Source organism: Cylas formicarius, unplaced genomic scaffold (genome assembly GCF_029955315.1).
Source record: "Cylas formicarius isolate icCylForm1 unplaced genomic scaffold, icCylForm1.1 PGA_scaffold_6__28_contigs__length_40554024, whole genome shotgun sequence".
Classification (NCBI taxonomy): Eukaryota; Metazoa; Arthropoda; class Insecta; order Coleoptera; family Brentidae; genus Cylas; species Cylas formicarius.
The window spans coordinates 29,348,075-29,371,255 of record NW_026844347.1 but is presented as its reverse complement, the minus strand read 5'-3'; the positions used below and the strand labels follow the sequence as shown (position 1 = coordinate 29,371,255).

General features: G+C 32.6%; 1 protein-coding gene across 2 annotated transcripts in view; it reads left to right on the top strand.

Moving 5' to 3' along the window:
• The window catches only part of LOC132703906 (atrial natriuretic peptide-converting enzyme), a 30,968-nt gene extending 9,904 nt beyond the window's left edge, over positions 1-21,064 (top strand). For both annotated transcript variants that reach the window (XM_060673433.1, XM_060673434.1), the window contains exons 3-12: positions 8,935-9,127; positions 11,748-11,961; positions 12,061-12,438; positions 12,961-13,196; positions 16,578-16,784; positions 17,718-17,931; positions 18,022-18,167; positions 19,006-19,268; positions 19,390-19,662; positions 20,637-21,064. In XM_060673433.1, coding sequence (XP_060529416.1) covers positions 8,935-9,127; positions 11,748-11,961; positions 12,061-12,438; positions 12,961-13,196; positions 16,578-16,784; positions 17,718-17,931; positions 18,022-18,167; positions 19,006-19,268; positions 19,390-19,662; positions 20,637-20,825 — 2,313 coding nt within the window. In that variant the 3' untranslated portion in view covers positions 20,826-21,064. The remainder of the gene's footprint in view (positions 1-8,934; positions 9,128-11,747; positions 11,962-12,060; positions 12,439-12,960; positions 13,197-16,577; positions 16,785-17,717; positions 17,932-18,021; positions 18,168-19,005; positions 19,269-19,389; positions 19,663-20,636) is intronic.
• The last annotated feature ends 2,117 nt before the right edge of the window (positions 21,065-23,181 follow it).

Sequence of the window (23,181 nt, the reverse complement as noted above, 5' to 3'; positions counted from 1 at the left end):
TGTGTTTACTTTTTTGGCTCCTAACATTCTTTTTGCGGTCTTTTACTTTAAATTTAAGTTTTTTTCACAACTAGGCCAATATTACGTGCCGATCAATAGTCTGTGTTTTTCCGACAATATTCCGCCATAAATTGTACTTTCCAATATCGTTCGCCGTGTTTTACCATTTCGCTCGAGGCGGATAACCATATTCTTCAAAATGGCTAAATGTCAGCTATTTTTTTATGTATCCTTAGTTCGGGTCGTGTTCAAAATGCCGCCAGTCGGCCGCAACTTTCAAACCGAGTAATGTTGCTATTATTTTATAGACGGTGTCGCAACAATAACAAATTTCGCGCTACAGGCACCGAATTTAAACCAAACTGCGGTCGATGGAATGTTGCAAACGTTATGTAAAAAAAATGTCAACGTTCATTCGTGCACGGAATGGCATATTTTTTCAATTTACACATTTGAGGCATTTAAAAAAAAAATCAATTGTTTGGGCCTTTAACCGTCCGTTTGAGAGAACAATAGTATATTATGCAACAAGTTTGATAAACGACACATTAGTCAGGATTTTGCAAGAGCGGACGAGTGTTTAATAAACGATTGACGGAAGAAGTTCAACGTGTTGCATATTATACTTTTCCTACAACCATTAGCTTCTTGGTATCTTCTTGGTAGCTTCTGGTAGCTCTGTTCTATTGGATTCGCTGCCCATCGGATCTCTTATATTCCTCAGTATTCTCATTTCCGCGATTCGGAGCATTCTTTTTGTTGTTGAGTTATCTTGTCTGCGCGGTATATGATGGCACATGTTTTGTATGTGTATATTTGACTTTACTTTCAGTTGACATATATTTGTTCTTCCAGGTCGCGTATCTCAGATATCCTCCAATGCGTGTCGCTTTATTAATTTGTGCTCGAACTGCCTCTATCACATCTCTGGAGCTGGATATGCTGACCCCTAAATAACTGAATGTCATGACCTTGCACTGTATCGGTTCATTGCTAATCACCATAGCTTGTGTCTTTTCAGTGGAGATGATCACGTTATATCTCATTCGAGTTTCCTCGAGTTTATGTAGTAGTCGTTGCAGCTCATCTTCAGTCTCCGCTATAAGAACAGCATGGTTCGCATAGCAGAGAATCTTCAGAGAGCTATTTCTCATTCGATATGCGCCATTCATTAGTTTCACATTATCTTATCCATTACCATGTTGAAGAGGGTAGGGCTTAAACTGTCACCTTGTCTGATACTGCTCTTTATTATAAGTTCTTGGGTCAGGCAGTTTTCTGTTTTAATCCGTGTTTTATTGTTAACATTTAGTTCTCTGATTATTTGTATATATTTGGAGTGAATGTTATTTCCAACCAGAATCGATCAATCACGTCTTGGAGATTTATTCTGTCGAATGCTTTCGTCAAATCCACAAAGCAGACAAATATGTGTTTATTAAATTAAATTAAATAACTTCTCAATTAGTTGCGTAGGAATAAATATGGCGTCCACTGTGGATCGGTTATATCTAAAACCTTGTTGCACAATAGGCTTATTCCTCTATAGCTATTAGAATCCTTCCTTGACCCTTTGTTCTTGGTATGTCTAAAATCTGCCGAAAAGAGCCCATACTAAAACCGCGACTAAAGTAGTAAGTGTCTAATTGGCCAAAGTGGCTCGCGACAATCATTTACGACTTTGGCTTCTTAAAGTGGTAGTTTCCGCTTGATCGGTGCATGATTGAGTAGTACTATAGAGTAGCAAGTAGAAAAACATTATTTAAATACCCTGGAAAGACATTAAAATCTAATCTGCGCTTACTAATAAAACGCCTTAACGTGTATAAAGGTTTGAATAATGTTTATTATTCAATTGTATAGAGTTAATTGCTGCTGGGTTGGTCAAGTTTTTACGATTATCTCTAATAGTTGAGAGGCAAACAATTTTTATGAATAAAAATCATTTATAAAAGGATCTCCCAAATTACTTCTTTTTCAAGATACGCGGTGATAAACTTAGAGAAAAAAAAAGACAAAGGCAAAATATATTCAAAAATTTTTGCGTCAGGGATTGCGACAGAATTTTTTTGCAAAAAAAAATTGCTGACGCTGTTATAAGATATATTTGGGTGAGCTGTATAAGAGTATATTAAACTGACCATGGACTGCGACTGTGAACGATATATCTATATAATATACATTGACTTTCAAAATAGTATACTATGCAACAAGTTGGATAACGAACACTTTAACGAACTTTTATTTTTTAATGTATTTCACAGTATATTTTTTCTACAACCACTAATTTTTGGGTACATTCTTGCAAAAGGGGATGAGTATATTCACTGAGGGATGTGTGGTAAACGTCAAAATACTATCAGTGACTAAAATGTAGCGAAAACATACAATAGTTACCAAACCCGTATCCAAAGTAACGGAAACGTACGAAATGGCTCGCCACATTGGTTAGCGAAGTCCGAATTACAAATATATCTTATTTTGTTTGTTTGGAAAAGTAAAGAAAAAACTTTATTTAAATAACCACTCATGTGTTAAAAACTACAATTAACATTAAAAAGTATTAATTGGTATTATTGGTAATTGACAATGGCGTACGTAAGTGATTTTGACAGAATGCTAAAAAAAAGGGGAACAAAAACTTTATGTAAAACAGTATGTAACATTTCGACCTAATATTACACCCAAAATAGTTCACATGTGACGTTCGGATGGTTTCCCTAGCAACTAAATAAATAAAGTAAAATTTTTTTGACATTGGCGTTGATCCCCAGTATGAATTTAATATTCGTTCGGTAGCACAACACTGATTTAGTATAAAAAAAAAATACTGTACACCGCGTGTCAAATAAAACGATCCACTATACGATTTAGAAACCCATAGGCGATACGAAAAGAAGTTTGTTACATAAGTTTCTTGGACTCTCCTGAAGATTTAAAATATTATAATTTTGTTGATACAGGGTGTCCCAAAAGTGTATTTCCCGACATCAACTTTGTTATTTTAAAAAGTCCACCCTATATATTTCGACATTTTTGGAACCCTTGATTAAAATAAAGGTCATTTTCTTAAGCAATTCCTATTCAAATTTTGCATAGTTTAGGCAGAAATTGAGGTTACGTTTTTTTTTTTTAATTTTTTGATTGCCCCATATAAAATTGTGTTGTAAAGCTACTGATCCAGGTATTGCACCGAAAATTTAACCTCAGACTAAGGAGATGATGCACTACTCAATCAGTTTGACAGATGCGTCTCAGCTTATACAGGGAGTCCCAAATAGGTGGTGCCGTTGTGGCGAATTCAATTAACAAAATCTCAGGATTTTCAAATGGAACACACACACTATATTTTTGTTTTGTTTGTAATTTATCTTATATTAAAATTTTACTTACTTTTTGAGATATTCGAGGTTTAAAAAAATTCGAGGTTCAAAAATTAGACAAGAGGTTCTTGCATTAAATAATAGTGATGCTGTTAGAAATGCGGTGTCCATCATTGTGAAGCGCTATACAATGTGTATTACAGAAGATGGACAATATATTGAAAATACATTACAATATTACAATCATTAAGTTTTCTGTTAGTTATTTGTTTCTGTTTTTTTTTGTTGTGTAGATTTATTTATTCAAATTTGTTTAAATGTTTAGTTAGCCTATAAACTTTACGTATTTATTTTTTGTTATTAGGTATTTTCAACCAAGCTAGGTTAGTTAACTATTAAATATTTCTTTAAATATGAATTCTGAAGTCATTAAATCTGTTAGAGTCGATTTTTCCCAAAAATCTCCACTTATTAATAGACAGCATGTATTGTAGCAATATGTTTTATTCGAATATCTGGAGTAGTATCTTTAAAAAAAGTAGTATGTCTTTGTTGTTTAAAAAATACCTAATATTCAAAACAAGTGACCTAATCTGGGCAGCTTTAATTTCAATTTATACGGGTGTCATCTTAAACCTCGAATATCTCAAAAAGTAAGTAAAATTTAAATATAATAGGATAAATTACAAACTTACATTTTTTTTGTCCTAGAATTGATATCTGAATAAAATTATTGCTTGTTCCATTCCAAATTCCAAATCTTGAGATTTTGTTAATTGTTAAGGCAAAATTCGAATAGGAATTTCTTTAGAAAGTGACCTTTATTTTAACCAAGCATTCCGAAAATGTCGAAATATTCAGGGTGTTGCATTTAAAATAATAAAGGTGATGTCGGGGGACACTTCTGAGACCCTGTATCAACAAAATTATAATTATAATGTTTTAAATCTTCAGGAGGCTCCAAGAAACTTTTGCACGAAACTTGTTTTCGTATCTCCTATGGGTTTCCGGATCGTATAGTGGATCGTTTGATTTGACACACGGTGTCCGTATAACACGTCTCGAAAGTGCTTTTATTGGGCGAGTATGCAAATTCCCGAAAGCCTGTGGTGTAAAAGGGCAGAAAAAACTACAATTTTATTCAAGTAAAATCACTTACTCTAAATTGTTATATAAAAAAATAAATCAAATTATTAAACACATATATTAAAATTCCTGTTCTTCCTCTTGTAGATTTGCTACAATCGTAATATCGTAACAAATTGTTTCGTTTCAAATGTTAAATCTTGTCAACCATATACCTGGTCCACTATGTATATTAGTTCGTCGAGATTCCTCATTCGATTCTTATTTCTTTTTTTTAAACCACTTACGAGGTTAACTTGTGTGAAGCTTGTGGCATGAAATGATCGATCATACGCAAGAATACCCAAACTTTCATGCCCAGTGGATATGTAGAATCTACAGCAATACATTTTTGCTAATTAGTGAAATATATCCTGAATTTGGCTTAATTTATTTAAAAAGTGTTGCCTGAAAATGAGATAATTTTTGAGTTCTCGTCCTGATGGATTACATATTGTATGATGCAAAGAAGGAATTTTGATTATATTAACTAAAACTAAAAACCAAGTTTATTATACGGTATTTGATAAACGGATTCTCTACTATAATTCTCGTGATTTATATTTCCTCTGCGGCCAGTAGTTTTTGGTACCTTGTTGCAAAGGAGTACGAATGCATTCACTTCAAAAGATCCCATTAACGTGACACGCAAATCAATGCAAAATTCCCACTTTTTTCAATTATAAATGTCAGTAGATTTACGGTAAATGGAAATAGAAACAATAAAATCCATTTTTACAAATACTTTGTCAACGCAGTTTAACGAAATAATGATAATAGCTAATAAAGTTTCAAATGAACCTACTGCCGCAAACATATTTTGTGCAAATAACTTAATGTTTTGTGAATACACAAAAGAAAAGGTGAGTTCAATGAACTCTGTAAGTGGGTAATTTATTTCCGTGATTTTAGGCAAATCAAAAATTTTTACACGTTAATATGAAGTGAATGTTTCAATGAATGTAATATTCAAGTCAAAAACTGTAAAGCGTATAATTTGATAACCTTGACTCCCACATTCTTTTTTTATTTTAAGCATTCACTGGGTCTAAGTACGAAAGTAATCTCCTTTTATACAGATTTTTAATATTTTTTAGGGAACTCCTTGATAACACAGCCTTTATTATATTTGTTAATTGTGCTATTTACTATTTATAAACAAATATCACAATTAACATTTCCGAAATTTAAATTATCTATTGTTATTATGTAATAAATTTGCATCAAATCTGAAGGCTTACCCAGTTACACTAAAGGCATTAGTTGTACGAAAAACGCTATAAACAATTTCCTTACAATGTAAAGCCAAAATAATTTTATACGATGTAAATTTCCTAGTGGGCCGTATATAGGAGGAATTTTTAAGCGAATATGTACGAAACGGCCTACTTTCCAATATAAATATTAAAACACTAATGGGTTGACGCTGGCACTTTTAAATCTTTAAATCTTGTGTTCTACAATAAATAACGGAACTTTTTAGTCGCGTCACTCATAATATTTGCTATTTGCCTCGGATGGTGCGATGACCTACAATTCTTCTCGGAAAGAGATCGCCACGGACGGTAAGGTAGGTCAGTATAACTAATCGGTGTGATTTACAACAATTAAAAATATAAACCGGTCTCGTCGATCGACAAAAATGAAATCCGAATAGGTTAAATTAACCTATTTGGAGCATATATTGTGTATCCAATTATTCTGGAGATACAAACTTAATTATTCAACAGCACCTGGAGTTTTCCTCAAGTATTCCTTAAGGGAAAATTAAGTCGTTTTCCTAGAACATTTAACCAGATCTAGGCACATTTTGAAAAAATTCTGCCGTAAAAACGCCGCATCAAAACTTACGGCCATGTTGATTGTTCAATTCTCCAAGGTCAACCGAAATTTTAAATCTCGGGCATGCGCATGTTGAATGGACCTTCCCAAAACTTTTTTCATAGTTGCTTCATAAGTTTCTGTGTTATCGGCATAAACAGAGCCCCTATATCTCTAGTAGCTATAAGATTTTTCCAGTGATTTATAATGATTTAAAAAATTCACAAATGTTTCAAGTTATTAAAAAAATACTTTTTTCTAGTCCCGTCTGTAAAATACCTAATTACGCACCGATCTAGCGTGCGGAAAGCGCCGCTTTACCACGTCAGTTTTGTTTCCCACGAGTCCGAGCCAATTCGGACATTTCCGGGATTTTACCGCACGGTTTTGGGAGCAATCGGATGTTTTCGGAGATATTTCCCACGCTTTGAATTTTGACGTTTGTCAATTATGACAGTTATGTCAGTGAATGTATTCATGTTTTGCGAAAATGTACCTAAAAACTAACGGTCGTAAAAAAAGTATAGTATGCAACACGTTGGGTAAACTTTTTAACTCACTCGTTTATTAAACACTCGCTCCGCTCGTGTCAAATAAACTCGTGAGTCAAATGCCGTTTACCGCACTTGTTGCTTAATATACTATTTTTTATTTCGCTTTCCACAAGGTCGGAAAAGTGGGTGCAATTTATATTATGTTCCGTTGATAATAAATTTGTTTTGTTGTTTTCTTTTTTTCTATTATTGTATGGGACCAGTGCAACTAGAGCCTTGATTAATCTTGATACATAATTTCGAGGAATATATTATTTAGTATCCTATTCCTCAACTGTTAGATTTTTTAATAGGCTGCTAGAATATCAATATTTTTTCCAGATTTTTCTGAACGTGCTATTATTTTTTTTTGCATTTTATTTGTGGAAACGAGTCTGGAGAATTGATAGATTTGTATTAGTTGCATATATAAATGGCAATAAATTTAGAAATTGTTTTAAATTCAAACTAGCATTGATGGAAATAGATGATTATTGTTGTAGTTAACTCATAGTCGTAGAATATATTTTTGCTTACTGTTAAAGAAATAATCCACTGATATCACCAAATATTACTCTTTTTTTGTGGAACTAGAACTGGCTAAAAATTATTCCAAACTAACATAACATAATCAATTTATAATGTTCAATTTTAAATTCAACAAAGTCATGCTATGCCTAAAATCTAAAGCTAGTCACATTCACTAAAAATTACTTTCATATATAGGTTAGGTATAGGTTCTCTATTAAATCCCTTATCAAGCTTAACCTCTAATTCTGCATTGTTATAAAAAAATGCAGGGTTAAAAACAATTAATGACTCTCCGTTGTGCAAGTCAAGAGACCATCCAATACAAATCGTGTCGCTTCTATCTAAAAAATTAATTGGTTTGTTTAGGTTTGGCAATGGTATTAATTGAAGACGTTTTTGCTGAAGAAAGTTTTGTCGTTTCAAAATACTAATTTAGATGTTGAATAATTCATCAGGTTTTGCGTAACGGTTAACAAAAAACTGTAATTCTAATTACGTCGAAGTTTGTTCTTAGTAGCACCTGAATAATAGCAGCGTCTTGTTGTGCACCGCCAAGACAAAAGAAACGTATTCGGCATCAAAGATGAACACGTAGGAAACAATATTTATAACATTTAAATGTCGGATATTGCAAAATATTGCATTGCAAATTGAATTGAACATCGGGATGTGTAGAAACCATCTATTACCGCGTATGGTGCAGAGAAACCCACGTGCTGCTTTAAAATGTTTGCGACCTTCATCGATGGGTACCCTTGGTTATCTAAAGATGCCCCAAACAAAATGTCTCTTGCGCGTGAATCAAATCACACACTAAAAAATGTGAAGTAATGTTAAGAACCAGTATGAGATTAAAATAATTAATAGTAATATCAAAATAATAATAATACTAATAATAATAAAGTCGACTCCAAAGAAAAAGCACCATCAAACAATGAATTCCTTAATCTCGGAAATGTTGGGCTTTTCGTCTTTTATAACAGAAACAAGTCCATTTTACTTTAAAAAAATAAATGATATAACGCATAAAATTTCAAATAAAAATGCACCAAAATACAAACCCAAAATCTGTTTTGTTGAATCTTGCTCGCTATATCAAATTCAAGATATTCTGAGCTTTGAATGAAATTGGAGAAATATTCCTGCATAATATCAAATTTCTTTTGCTTTACTGCGGAAAATTTGACATTGACATCTCTAATATCTGTTTTACATTATTTTCACCAAATATTTAAAATAAAATTAATATCCATTATGTTCCTCAGTTCTAACTTGAATAGTGGAGATCGGTTCTAACATAACAAATTAAAGCTCTGATTTTTGGCCAACGTTTAATATGTTTAATAAGCACAAATAAAAAATACTAGATAAAAACCTACGACTAAGAGCCAATCTTGGATATGAAAGAACACACAAAAGAAAAAAAAAACAATAATAATCACATACCTCAATCAAAAGTTGACGTGACGTATTTTATAAAATCAATAAAAGTAAAGACTACCTTTGCTTTGCTTTGCAGATGTTTTTTCATTCAATAGATAGCACAACTTGGTCTTGATGGAGTACCCTCAAAAATTTATAAGAATTTTTCCTCGTTTCAGATGTCTGTCAGTACTGTAAGCTCAATAAGAGGAACCAGGAACTTCAGAAGATCGCCGAGCTCAATCCTATCGTCGGATTCCGACATAAGGTTCACGAGGAAGAAGCTTTCGGCTCAAACACGCTGCGGTTGCATAATTATAGCGATATTCTTGCTATTTTTATTGTTAGCCGCCGTTTCAGTCTACGTAGGATGTAAGTAATGCAAAGTAAGGTCATTGTCGAAAAACAACAGGTGCTTTCTGTTTAGCGATTTAGCTGGGTGTGGCGATTAATATTATTTGTTGAGAGAAGTCAACAAATTTGTTTCTTTTTTTGTAGGTCCCGCATTTTTCACGTGATTTGAATTATGCAAGCTTTTCTATATTTGTCAACAAAAAAGAACAACAAATAGAAAATACTTGCTATACCTGCAAAAAGCGGAACTTATTGGGGGCCAAATGAGGAAATATTTTTCCAATGTGATATGTCCTTGATAACTCGACCTTCCAATTGCCTCTGAACAATACAAACCTGCATAGTTTTGCAGTTCTAATTATGTCCACTTTCATTCTTGTCTATCTTATCTGATTTTTGCATGTAGTGGTAGTAACCATTAAATTTGCGATAAATGAAAGCAACGAGGAGAAATATTATTAATTGTAATCTTAACAATAACAACTTCCTCACTTGGAGTGATAAAAAATCCTAAAAACCGAACTATAGGAAAATAAAGGTTTTGTTAAAATACAGACGAATTAAGTTATAGGCAGTGTTACGAAAAAAAATGTTTCATGTAATTAATACCTAAATGGCCATTAGAAAAAATTACAAATTTTTGCGATAAATAAAAGCAACGAGGAGAAATAATATTAATTGTAAACTTATCAAAAACTATTTCCTAACTTGAAGCGATAAAAAAATTGAACTCGAAAGACAATAGGAAAATGTTTTGTTAAATACAGAGGGACCAGCCTAGTTATTGGCAGTGTTACGTTATATACGTGTTTATATTATAATATTAGAATCTATTAACCTTGTCGCTACAATTACTATTAATTTTTGCTCTTACTCTTTACTTTTAAAAAGTGTCTAAATTTACGTATGCGAAATTATCTTTGCTCTGCAGAAATACCATATCATTTAACAAGTGTGGTAAACGGCATTTGAGTCACAAGTTAAATAAACGAGTGACTTAAATCAAAACGTGTTGCATACTATACTTTTTCTACAACCGTTTGTTTATGGGTACATTTCTTCAAAACCACACGAATATATTGAGTGACATGACCGTCAGAATTGACAAATGTCAAAATTCAAGCCAGGCGGCCATATCTCCGAAAATATCCGATTGCTCCCAAACTCGTGAGGTAATATCCCGGAAATGTCCGAACTGGCTAGGATCCATGGAAAACCAAACTAACGTGGCAAAATGACACTGTCCGCACGCTACCTAGGAAGTAGAAAAAAAAATCTAAATTGAATTCTATGTAATGTAAATAACAAATTAGATTAAGTTATTTTTGAAAATGTGCTCGAATGATCTACGGTTTTGATGAAGGCTTGAATGATAGTTTTATTAGTTTAGCGACAATACCAAATATTTGTATTAGCTATTATTGCTGTAAAATCGTACTGCGTCTCAGTCTACTAAGTTTCCTTGTTTGTCAACTTTTCTATATGGTTCAATTTGACATTTTTTTGTGTTCACCAGACCGAAATGTTGTAATTAGAATGATCGTATTTTAATGTGGATTTTACAGGCAAAGAAAGTCAACTCGACGCAGGAAATTGTTCAGAATCAATTACGTTTTTAATTTACCGTGGCAGAAATCATATATTTTAAGCACTATAGATCGCAACTACCAGCTGACGAAAGTGATTGCATAGGTTTTCTAAGTTCTTGTTTAAATAAATTGTATACAATAGAATTGGCAATAAAAACTATAATAACGAAAGTAATATGCACGGTTTTGCGAAAGGTTTGGATCGCTTTATTTCGTTAAATAATGTAATGAGCCTAATTCTGGTAACATCTTACTTTTTGATGAAAAGTTTAATACCAAAGGTGGAACGGAAACAGCGTGATAGAAAAGTGAGCCAACTTTTAAAGGTGACCAGTAATTGGAACTACGGCGTACCTCTCTTGCTCATATGAATGAGATAATGGCGTGTTACTTTATTTTAGTTTATTTATTTTTTTATCTATTTTGTTTTTATTTTTTTATTTATTTAGATATTCCTCCTGGACTTTTACACATTATTGTTTGGTGACCAAGCATTTTTTTAAAATAGTTGTGTAATTAATTGTTAAGCGAAAAAAACTCATTCAGATTGATATACTTAAAAATATATATATTAAAATTTATTGGTTGCGAAATAGAAAATTTTAAAAAAGATCCCACTTAAATATACCCAAAAGTTACGACAAAATCAAATTGAAAATATTTGTTATTACATAGAAATACTTTATTTATATACACAATTTATATATTTTCTTTATTTAATAACTCGATGAGTTATTATTTGATGAAACCCAAAAACTTACCACTTTTTAAAATGTTTATCAATTAATACCACTATGAGTCGAAATATATTGCAACTAAGGACTTAGCAATTCGTCTCTTAATATTGTTAGTTATCTGGCATTAGTATGTATGACAAAGCAAACAATCCTCATTGCTATACCCATTACAGTCTAAGTAAAATTTGTCTGAAAATTCATATTTGCTCCGTGATCCCTAGGATTCCAGTTCGATAAATGGAGTTCACTGATATTTAAATACTATTACCAGCAATTACGCACCAGTGGTAAAATGGTTTTCTTCAATTCTAGATACATATTTAATGCCCGAATATCCAGGGGAACAAATCTACAAAGGAACATTTAGGGTTATAGAAGGCGATTCGTTTCTACCAGAATTGGCGGATCCCAGTTCAGATAAATTTAAAGCAGTATCGAGAGACTATATGGAAAGACTGAATTTATTATTTAGAAGGAGTTACGTCAAACACGGTTATTTGGGAACCGACGTTTTAGCTTTAGATGGGTAAGAATACGCACTACGCTACAATGTTATAAAATTATTCATGGAAACTTACATAACACTTTTTCCAATTAGAGCTAAATCGCATTTTGTTGATTCCAGAACGGAAGGTAAAGACCTGATAGTTCATTTCGACCTTCGCATAGACCCGTCGTACGTCCATATTAAAGCGGATGATCTCTATGGGATATTGGCCAACGAAGTATCGGTTACCGAATCCTTGTTCTTCCAAAACATTACAATAGATCCAAACAGTTTGGATATGAAACCTGCCGATGCTCTTCCTCAGGTTTATGCTACAACTTTGCCCACAATTATCACGACGCTAGCAGTAACCCAAACCCCAGCAGATGCTCCTAGAACGTGTACACCTTTGCAGTTAAGATACTGCAGCAAACTGGGATATAACGTCACTACATACCCCAACGTGTTAGAACATAAAAGTATTAGAGATGTAAGGGAACACGTGATCACTTTTAGGTAAGGTTTTAGGCTTTTTCATGTGTAACTAATAGTAAGTGTCGTATTTAACATATGGATGTTTAAAAAAATGTTCGGTCAATTTCTCAGGTAAATAGACTATTAAAGAATGAAAAATAATCCTAGTTTAACGGTATTATCAGCAGTTAATTGAAAATAAACATGTACAGAGCTAAATGACACGGAGAAATGTATGCTTTAATTTTGAATTGCTATATAAATAACTTAGATGGTGTCGAAATCCGTTTGAGATAAATAAATGAAATTTGTACGGTAAATACCTTTGACTGAACTTCAAATACCTCCAAAATAAGTAAATTAAAAGTAAAATAAGTAAAATAAAACTTGATACAACTTTTTTTATACCTTACAGAAATTTTAGAAATGTTTGGGAACTCGCTCTTCTAAAAAATATTAAAATTTATTAGTTATTAGTGAAACTATTTCAGAAACGCTCCGTATTTACAGCTCTTCTAAGTTAAAGTTATTGCAATAAATTTGCAGCAAGTGTTTTCATTACAGGGAACTGGTTGATGCCGAGTGTTACCGCCATGCATATGAATTCGTCTGTCAAATTCTTCAGCCGCCCTGCGAAGAACACGAAGAATATTCGGCCGAGATGATCCTGCCATGCCGTAGTTTCTGCAGAGAGTTCATGTCTGGGTGCGGAAGTCGTCTCAATGAAAAATTCAAAAATCTCATAGATTGCGGTCGATTTCCGGAATTTTACGGCGAAGGCACTTGCGTCACGAAACCGGGTAAAAGTTTAGCTTAGTAAATATATGGTCTATAAAATTGACGGCTAAATCGATTCAATTATCTGTGAGTAGAATGCGTTTTTCGAACTCTGATAAATAGAATGTGGTTCAAAAAATATCTGCTGAAAGGTATCATATTTAGTTTCCCGATTAAACGAAATCAAGTATATAAAACACGTTGCTCCTGTATTTTGCAGACTTTATTCCAATCATAGACACAAATTTTTGATGCTTACCTCATCCAAACTAACATTAGATTATGTTTAACACAGACCAATGAATAATATCTATTCTTATCTACTTTTTCATGTGCCTTGTTCTTTACGAACAATGGCTATAATCACAGCGTTTCTAATTTTATTTGCCATAGTTCTGAATAATTGGACTGATGTCAATCCAAATCACCGGCGTAAGTTGTAGAATGCCTTTTTCCTGGTCCTCATCTGTTCGCTTCCCCGGACTATTTATTGCCTGGCATACAAGGAATTTATCATGTCTGATTAGACAACCAAGGTTATTGTTATTTGTTTGTCTTTTCCCATCGGTCGCACTATTTTTACATTTCGAAATTTGGGTACATATATCAGTTATCTATTTCCTGATCAGACGTAAGCATAGAAATTAAAAGCCCATCGAAAGTTACATAATAAAATAAAACCTTTAAACTGACTATGGAAATCACCCTCCATCAATTTGATTAATCAAAAGCTATGAAAACCTTCCCGAATTACAATAAACTTTCCAAATTTATGCCAAAAATATAACATAAGCCAAGCTAAAGCCAAGCGTAAAATCTTTTATTTAAATAAACATACCCGCAAAATTTAATAATTATTTTTTAAAGTTTAAGTGGTTTGGTAGATTCTTTCATTAATGAAAGAAAAGACTACTAGAGAAATATTGGTTTCCATTTATCAAAGATTTTTTTAAATATACTTTGTATTATTTATTTCTATATTTATGTTCTAAAAATCTAAAATATTTTACAGAAAAATCAATATGTAATTTAGGTCTGGAAAATAAAAATATTGCATTTTCGATTTACTGTTTGGGAAAAATTTCCAAGTCTACATTTATTTAAAACATTTCTTCAGATCCAATTTAAACGAACACATAATTAATTTCCCAAAGCGAAATATTGAAGGAATGATCTTTTGCTAGTTAATTTCACTGAAGTTATATTTATTTGTATAATCCTTATACATATAGTTACAGCGTTCTAGAATAAAGGTTAGAGGTTAAAATTCCGAACTCTGTGACGTGACGTGACAGCGTGACCCCCATTATGTCCAATTCCCGCCGTATTTTGATTACTTTTGCTGTTTATAATAATAATAATAACATTTATACAATTTAAACTTTACAATAACATAATCTATAAAATCTATTTAAGTGTGACACACCAATATTAAACCAAACCAATAATAATTACAATAATCACAACGAGGCAAAGAATCTGCTCATTACATTTATAGTAATATAACATTTACTCATACATGTAAGCAAAAAAAAAAAAAACAATAAACCAAGGAATACAGTTTTGGTGCTAAAAAGTTACTATGACTTAACCTCTATTTGGCTCACGCAGTATGTGGATCACGCTTATTAACTGCGGATTACTGAAATTCTTAGCGTTTATGAAAATAATTACTATCGTTTTTATCGTTATTATTATTAATTAATAACCTACTCGGCTACTGCGATTTGTTTTAAGGTCTGAAATTACAAAATAATAAATATCGCGCGTATATCGGGTACAAACAGTTATGTGTAACAGTAGTGAACAAATTAATTAGTATTTATTGCACTATTGCGTAATAATGCCGACGGCAATAAACAAATGGTTTTCATCGTGTACGAATCGAGCACCATTTCGTTAAAAAAAAGATTTGCTCGTTTAAGCGCAGTACGTTGCCTATAGGTGGGTTGTGGGTTAAATATTTGCAAAATGGAACTAAAAATGATGACGCGTATGCTGTATATAGAATAATATTATTGGTTAGGATATCACGAACCGTTCAATGTCTGATTTAAATTATTAATACTTGATGTTAATTAGTAAACGTGGTTAGGATTTTTGTGGAATTTAAAATCTCATGCACACGCACGACCATGTGTTTATTCATTATCAGATTGCCATCGATTTATTTAGAATATATCAATGCAAACGGAAACAGCGCAATCGAAACAGGAAATTGCGGAATTAAAAGATTGGCCTAATCGAAACTCTAATCTACATTTATAATTATTGAATATCCTCAGATTTTCAAAAATAGGATGCAGGAAGTGTTTTTTTTTCAACGGGCTCATATTTAACCCTTTTTTTTTATTTACCATTTGTATTGTTTTCATCAACTATTTTTGGGTTATTGATATCTACGGGTAGGGTCAGTTCGTCGCTTTTCTAATTTTATTTTATTTACCCTAATGCAATTTTGTATATTACATAGAATAGTTTTCAATTTATAATTGCATCTTGCATTTTTTTGTCACGTTAAATAAAAAGAATTGAATTTTATTATAGAAATCTGTTTCGCTTATTGACATTATTATCCAAAAATTGCCACTTCTACTCGTTTTTAATTTGGCATTATTCGGAACTTAATTTTGTTTATTGTTATATTATCAAATAACCTTTCTCGTTGCTTAATCGATCGACAGGTCTACTACAGATATGAGAGACATTGTTCTCTAAAGCCCTGAAATGTCTATTTTAATACAAACTATTTGAAAGAATTGAAGGGTTGAGGAGTATAGTATGTTTTTGTTTAGTATTTCTATTTCCTAGTAATTGACAGATAAGGAGTTTATTTACCAAAATTTGCATAGACCAAAATGAAAAAACAGTAGCCCCAGAATTATGCGAGATAAATTAAGTATTAAAAATTTACCTTATTACTAATAATACTCAAAATAAAGGCAAACTTTATTAACGGAGCGTAGGATCGACCCTTATTTACAGAATCCAGAATAAACTAAACGCAGATGAAAACAGACGATTATTTGAGTAATTAAATATCAAACATTGCCCTCTTATAATTTCGGGGCTTTGTAAAATTTTGACAGCTTTTTAATGTTTTTAACATCATTTGAAATTACAGGCACTATTTTGCCGGTGTTGATACCTATTGAATTAAAACTAAAACCGACGATACGCCTCTGGGCAGCAAATTTTAAGTCTTTTCATGCCGCACCGTTTTTCAATTCGTCAATTTGTTTGTGCGAATTAATCAAGAAAAAAAAAATCAAGAATAGTATCTATACCTGTAAAAATAATTTCCAAATTTTTCCGTGGACACTAATCAAATATGGATCTCTGATATTGTCGAAAATGCGATGTAGAATTTGAATAATTCAGTTTATCACTTTTCGGTCCAATAGGATGCGTCGAAGAATTGCAATCTCGAGCGTTGTCTCCACGCATCTGCGACGGCGTCCTAGACTGTCAGGACCTCTCAGACGAAACGTCGTGCTCCTACTGCCCTAAAAATCACCTTCACTGCGGCGTAGGTCGAGCGTGTATTCAGCAGAGTCAAAGGTGTGACGGCAAAGAAGATTGCCCGGATGGTAGCGACGAAAGAGCGTGTCGTAAGTTGATGCGAAAGAGAAAGGGATTATTAATACAGCGGTTTTCGATGTAGTAGGTCACGGAATGAAATTAAAGACAAGCTGTCGATTTTTCTGAAAAGCGCACCCAATTTTAGAAATAATACAATTGTTTTGGGGGAAATCGATCAGCTGAAATTGTGAACTGTTTTCAGAAGTCAGCATCTGAATTTCGTTTTTCCATGGCATTACTAAAAAAACTTAATACGGAGGATAGTATTTTTATCACCGAACTAGAAGATAGACAAAATCAACAACAAAAAATCTTAAACAGTTTCTAAGTTTCAATAATTTAAACGCTCTTTCAGCATGTGTGAGAGTGAAATACATATTTCAATTTGGCGTTATTGTTCAAAAAACGGAAAATTAGTATGAATAAAGAAATGTAATTTTTACTGTTTCTGCATATTGTTTGCTCCCTTGTAATATTAAAAATGCAAGCAGGACCATTCAAACATTTTTTTTAGTAAGTTCTGTTTCCAATAAAAAGGTGTTGTATAAACCAGGAGGCAATTTAATCAAAAATGTTTCATTCCAACCAAAACAATGCAACATATTAGTTTCTTTTTCATAACTCTCACTAACAATAATAATAGCTAATAACAAACGGGAATAAACAAGATGAGGTTCTTGAAATGCAGTTAAATATGGTATTTTTATAGACATGTTGCAATCAAATAGGCAATACCATAAAATTGATGTGCCTCAGGCTAAGGTATTTTTGTACAAAAGGGACTAATCATCCCATTCCCCTATATTTGCCCCTTTGTGCCATTTCCTCGTTATGTCCATACAATATTTTTATGCAACTTTTTTATGAGTAATTTAATGGGATTTGTGGGCATTTTATATTAATAGCAATGTGGTTAATATTTAGTACGTAATTTTGGTTAATCCCTCATTTTGAAATTTCAGTTAATTTGCATCCCAGTACCAAGGACTTAAGCAACATGTCTGCCGTAAGTCTTCACCGAACATCGTATCACCCCGAAGGGTACGTTACGGTTAACGAAAAAGGGGTGATTGAAAAATTGTGTACCGAAAATCTAAACCGCAGTTTATCACGCAATCGCACTGAACAAGTTCTTCGGACGCTTTCGTCTTCATTGTGCAAGATGTTAAACTACCAGTAAGTAAATTGACAGAGAAGAATGCTCCAAATAATGATTCCGAAGTTTCACGACGAACATTATATGTTTTTTTTTTAATATTTTTGCAGGGATGTCCAAGAACACAATGTAGTGAAAGATCACGAATCGGACGTTTCGTATGTAAAAATGAGAGATCCACTGGCGCAAGAATTAAATTTCGTAAAAAGCAAATGCGCATCCAAACAAGTCCTTAAAGTCACCTGCGATGAACTAGGTATGGTGCAATAAAATTATGAACAATCCTAATAATTATATCTATTTTGTACCAAATAAAAGGTGTTCTAAGATTCGTTACAAAGGAAAAATCGGAGATTTGTCATATTTTCAGTAAAGATATTTTTTAAAAACTTCGCCATTGCCACAGAAACCAAATGGTTCATCATAATTTAGGTGTTAAAACTGTTCTTAAATTTAAAATATTAATAATAACAACTGGTTTAAAAAACTAAAAGATAATATTTTTGGGAGTTAAACCACAATGAAAGCAACGGATATAAATTATGCAAAAAATTGACAATTTTTCAATTTTCTCTTATAGTTTTGGTTAGTGAGGTTCCAAATTCAAAATTTGATTATACCAATTTTTAAGTCTCAAAAAAGTAGGGCGGTAATCTTTGCATTCTTACTTAAAATTACCGTTTAGTATTTTTGAGTTTATTTCAGTGATACGTCGCTATGGGAGCAAATTGTTCTTAAGGGAAGAGTTATTAGAATATATTTAAAAAATGAAAATATGTAATTACTAAGCTAAACTTAGACTTTTCTTAGTTTTTCGTATTAAATTTTTTGTTTCTATTATTAATTAACTTGTATTAATCACTAGCCCCTTTCACGAAAATGCATCGCAAACGACCAGAAATTGAGACATTAAATAGATAGTTCATATTTCATAGTTCCAAAGACATAATATTACTTAATTTTCCCATAACAATGACAACTTTTTGTTGGTTAAAAGAATCAAAGAACAAAGACTATCTTTATAAAATAAGTACTTTCGAAAAGTCACGCGGGAATAGATATAGGACAATTCCAAACAAAAATATTACTTGTAGAATGTGGAATTCAGAACGCCGAAAACTCCAAATCAAACAACGTATTGCCCAAAATGGCATCCCACGGCGATTGGCCATGGCACGTGGCACTGTTTAAGGAAGACGTCCACATTTGCGACGGAGTGCTGTTGTCTCCGAATTGGATTGGAACAACGGCATCTTGTTTCCAGGGACAACCCAAAGCCGAATGGATCGCACGTTTTGGCGCTGTCCGCTTGATGTCCACGGCCCCCTGGGAACAAGAACGGAGGATAATAGGAATGGTATTTTAAAAAATAATTAAAGCTTCAAGGATCTAGAGAAAGCTTTAAAATTTCAGAAATTCTTGGCAGCTCAGTAATAATACGGGGAAAGGGTTTTGAGATTCAATTAATTCCATTTTAGGTAAAGTCGCCAGTGGAAGGGAGCACTATAGCTCTGGTGAGATTAGATCAGCCTGTATCCTATAACGACTTCACTAGGCCTGTGTGTTTACCCGAAGAAAATGTGCCTTTGTCTTCTGCCATTCAGTGTAACACTCTGGGATGGGCCAGAAATCGGGAACATCTTCAGCGGGTTCAAGTTCAAGTTGTCGCTATGGAAAAATGCGAAAACGTCAGCATATCGAACGTGAATAGTTTTTGTACCGAAACCATTCACGGCCAAAACGATTGCAACGTAAGTATGCGACATATTGTACGTAAATTCCCGTCCAACTTTCATTACTTTAACTGAAGTGTTTTTGAATTGCAGTTTAACTAAAAATTATTGCATGGTGAATTTAGCTATGTCAAATTGTTCACTGTCAATTTTTAATAATAATGCAGAATATTCGGAATAGAGAATCAAGAAGCATTGATTATGGAAATAATCGTATCGTCATCTTCATGGGAAGGAGCTTAGTGATCTTGTGTACATATAAATGCAACTGGCACTTCAACTAAAGAATCTTCAAAACTTCGCACAGTGGATAAAAATAGAATTTTTCGAAAAAAAAATCTATAATGCTTGAAAAAAGTTTTCATGATTTTTAATAACGGCAATAACAGGTAGATGTGTTTCGGCATATCTTAAATCCAGTGCGTCTTAAAAAGTATTTTATTAATGGAAGGGGTGTAGGGGGTAGTCTTACACGAGATTTTACATTTCACAAAAACATTCTTGATGAAAAGCACTACATGATTTATATCCTCAATCAATTAAAACTCTTGTCTGACATGTGGAAAATAAAAAAAAAATGTTTGTGAGTACAGGCAATGTGTTTATTGCAAATAAACATTGGTCGTAAATTTCACGTTTCATGAGAAAATTCCACCTTAACCTTTTTAAAACTTTTTCTATATTTCCATATCATTCATTCGGAAAACAAACAGTTAACAAAGCTTTTGCAAGCTTGATCAGTGCATACAAAAATGAAGGCCTCTACTTGCTTAGATAAAGTGTTGAAACTAAGCAACTTGTTTGTTATAAAAAAATTGAAATATTGAATGTTATCGAATTTCATATTATTTACGGTTTGAATTTAATTTAAAAACTGTATTGTACTTCGAATACTGAAACTTATTCTTATTAAATTAGATGTCTAGTTAAAGAAAAATAAAACCCATTAGTTAAGATATTAAAAACGAAAAATATTGTTTTTATCAATTTAGGAAGAAGAGTTTGCCGGAAGCTGTATGGTCTGCAGACTGCCTAACACCAGGAAATGGACCCTGGTCGGAATCACAAACTGGAGGATCGCCTGTACCAAAAACGGAACCGAAAGGCCTCGAATGTACGATAAAATATCCTCGAATGTTGATTGGATACGAGAGACAATATCCAGCTCCAACAATACTTAAAGTAACAGTGCCAAATGTAAATGCGAATGATTCCTGTTTTTATGTGTTTTTTGTTGGATGAGGATGATAACACGAGTGCGTACGAATGTTCGTGTCAAAGCGCATGATAAAATACTTAACGAAAGCAGAATAACAATAAAGTTGTTTATATCGAATGTAGATTTTAAATGTTTTCGACGTCTTTTCGTCTTGCGGTAAAAGCTTTATTAAACTACTGTATATTATATTTTAATAAAATGTTACCAAAAATGAACTAATGTTTTTTACTCGGATGTGCCTTCCTAGAGCGCTAATTTTTTGAACAAATCCTCGAGGAAGCTATCCTGTAGAAAAATTCTTGCTACGTTACACCATTTTGCTTATAAAAAAAGAAACAATGAAATAGACAAAAACTAAATCGTGTCGGGCGAATTTTTCAGACATTAATTTAAGTGCGCGCGAAGCAGGTCGGTTAAAAAAGTCTTAAAGGAGGTAATTTTTAAATTTTATGGAAATAAAACGATTTAAGTTCTGTTCGCTATTTTAAAATTAGTCCTAATTTAATTAATTTTCAAAGATCGCTTATTTGGTTTTACTTTAGATAAACCAGCTTACATGGAATCAAAAGAAAAATAACATTTAGACGAAATCATTTTGTGATTCATCGCTTTCTTCAGAATATTTGTGCTTAATACTTTCCTCTTTTTGGAGTGGTTTTTAACATAGTTTTTTTTTCTTCATTTGAACTTGCAGAAAGCTGAAGTTTTGGTTGCTGTTTGCGGAAGCACTTATATGCATTTAAATAAATTTATTCTGCAATATATGTCTTTTAAAATTAATGATTCTGAGGTGACACACAGAAATGGTGATTTTTAAATGTTACGCTCTAATTAAATTTCCTTTAAAATGTTCAATAGTAGGTAAGGTTTTTGAAATAATTTGGATCAATGTAAAAACTACTTAATAATAATAATAATAGCAATAATAATAATATTTATTGACTGCTTTACACATATATAGTTTGTAGCAGGTCATATACATTCAACAAAATTACAGACCACAGAAAATTGTAGAATCGCGCCCGGATCCAATAAGACATGGCTCAGCTTAGAGCGTCAACATACTGACGCTCTTTGCACACTGGCGCCCTAGTGAATGCAATTTCATAATAGATAGACGCCGTTAAGATAGTAAGGTATATATATATATATATATATATATATATATATATATATATATATATATATATATATATATATATATATATATATATATATATATATATAGTGTTCGAAGTGTTTTCGGAGCGCGAGCATTGAAGATGCCAAGTGAGATTTTGGCGAAACGTCTGCAGGATTCCAGTCGGAGTTCAACGAGCGAACGGATGATATCCCCGGAATATAGTGTCATCATATATATATATATATATATATATATATATATATATATATATATATATATATATATATATATATATATATATATATATATATATATATATATATATATATATATATATATATATATATATATAAAACATTCATGTATAGAATAAAAGCAATATTTTAGTGAATGTGTTTTTGTAATATTTTTATAAGTAGCAAATTTTACATTTTGATTTTTAACGGAATTAAAGAGCTTCAGGGAAAGACAGTTTTCGTCAGATATAGCTAGACCACCGCGTGAAATTCTTACTAAGTTACCTTATCTTGTCTGATGATCATGTATTTCAGAATGTAGGGTGAACAAGTCTCTCCTCCTATGAACCTCCAGCAAACTGTGGTAAATAAAGAGAGTGACAGTGTTCCTTGTGCATGGCTGGAACTCGCCCAAAGTACTACACCCTACGAGATGTGGCTATGGAAAATAGCAAAATATGCTATTTTCAAGTAATCTGTGTTTAAACGGCCCTACAACTGCCTCATTCGTCAACTTCGACCTTACAGTATCCACATGTTGCGACCAGTTGAGCGAGTCATCAATCGTAAAACCCAACAACCTACATTTCTTGCCAGTTGTAAACTTAAAGTTACTAGAAATAAAGATACTTTCTGTTTTTGGTAGATTCGGCAAAATTTTTACTATAACCTATCGTCTGCAAATATTACGCTATTGGTTGGTATCATAATCATTAATGTAGATCACAATCAGTGTTGGTCCCAAGATTGACTGAGTTATTTTATGGAACGCACTGATGATGATGATTGGATGTGATTCAAAGAGTTTCAGGGGAGTTCCTCTAATATCATAGATAGAAAGTTTCTTGAGGAGTAAATCGTGGGAAACACAATCGAAAGCCTTGCCCTACCTCTCGAGAATCTTTAAAACTGCCCCAGTAGTGGATCCACTGGACCTGAAATAAAACTGGCCGTCACTG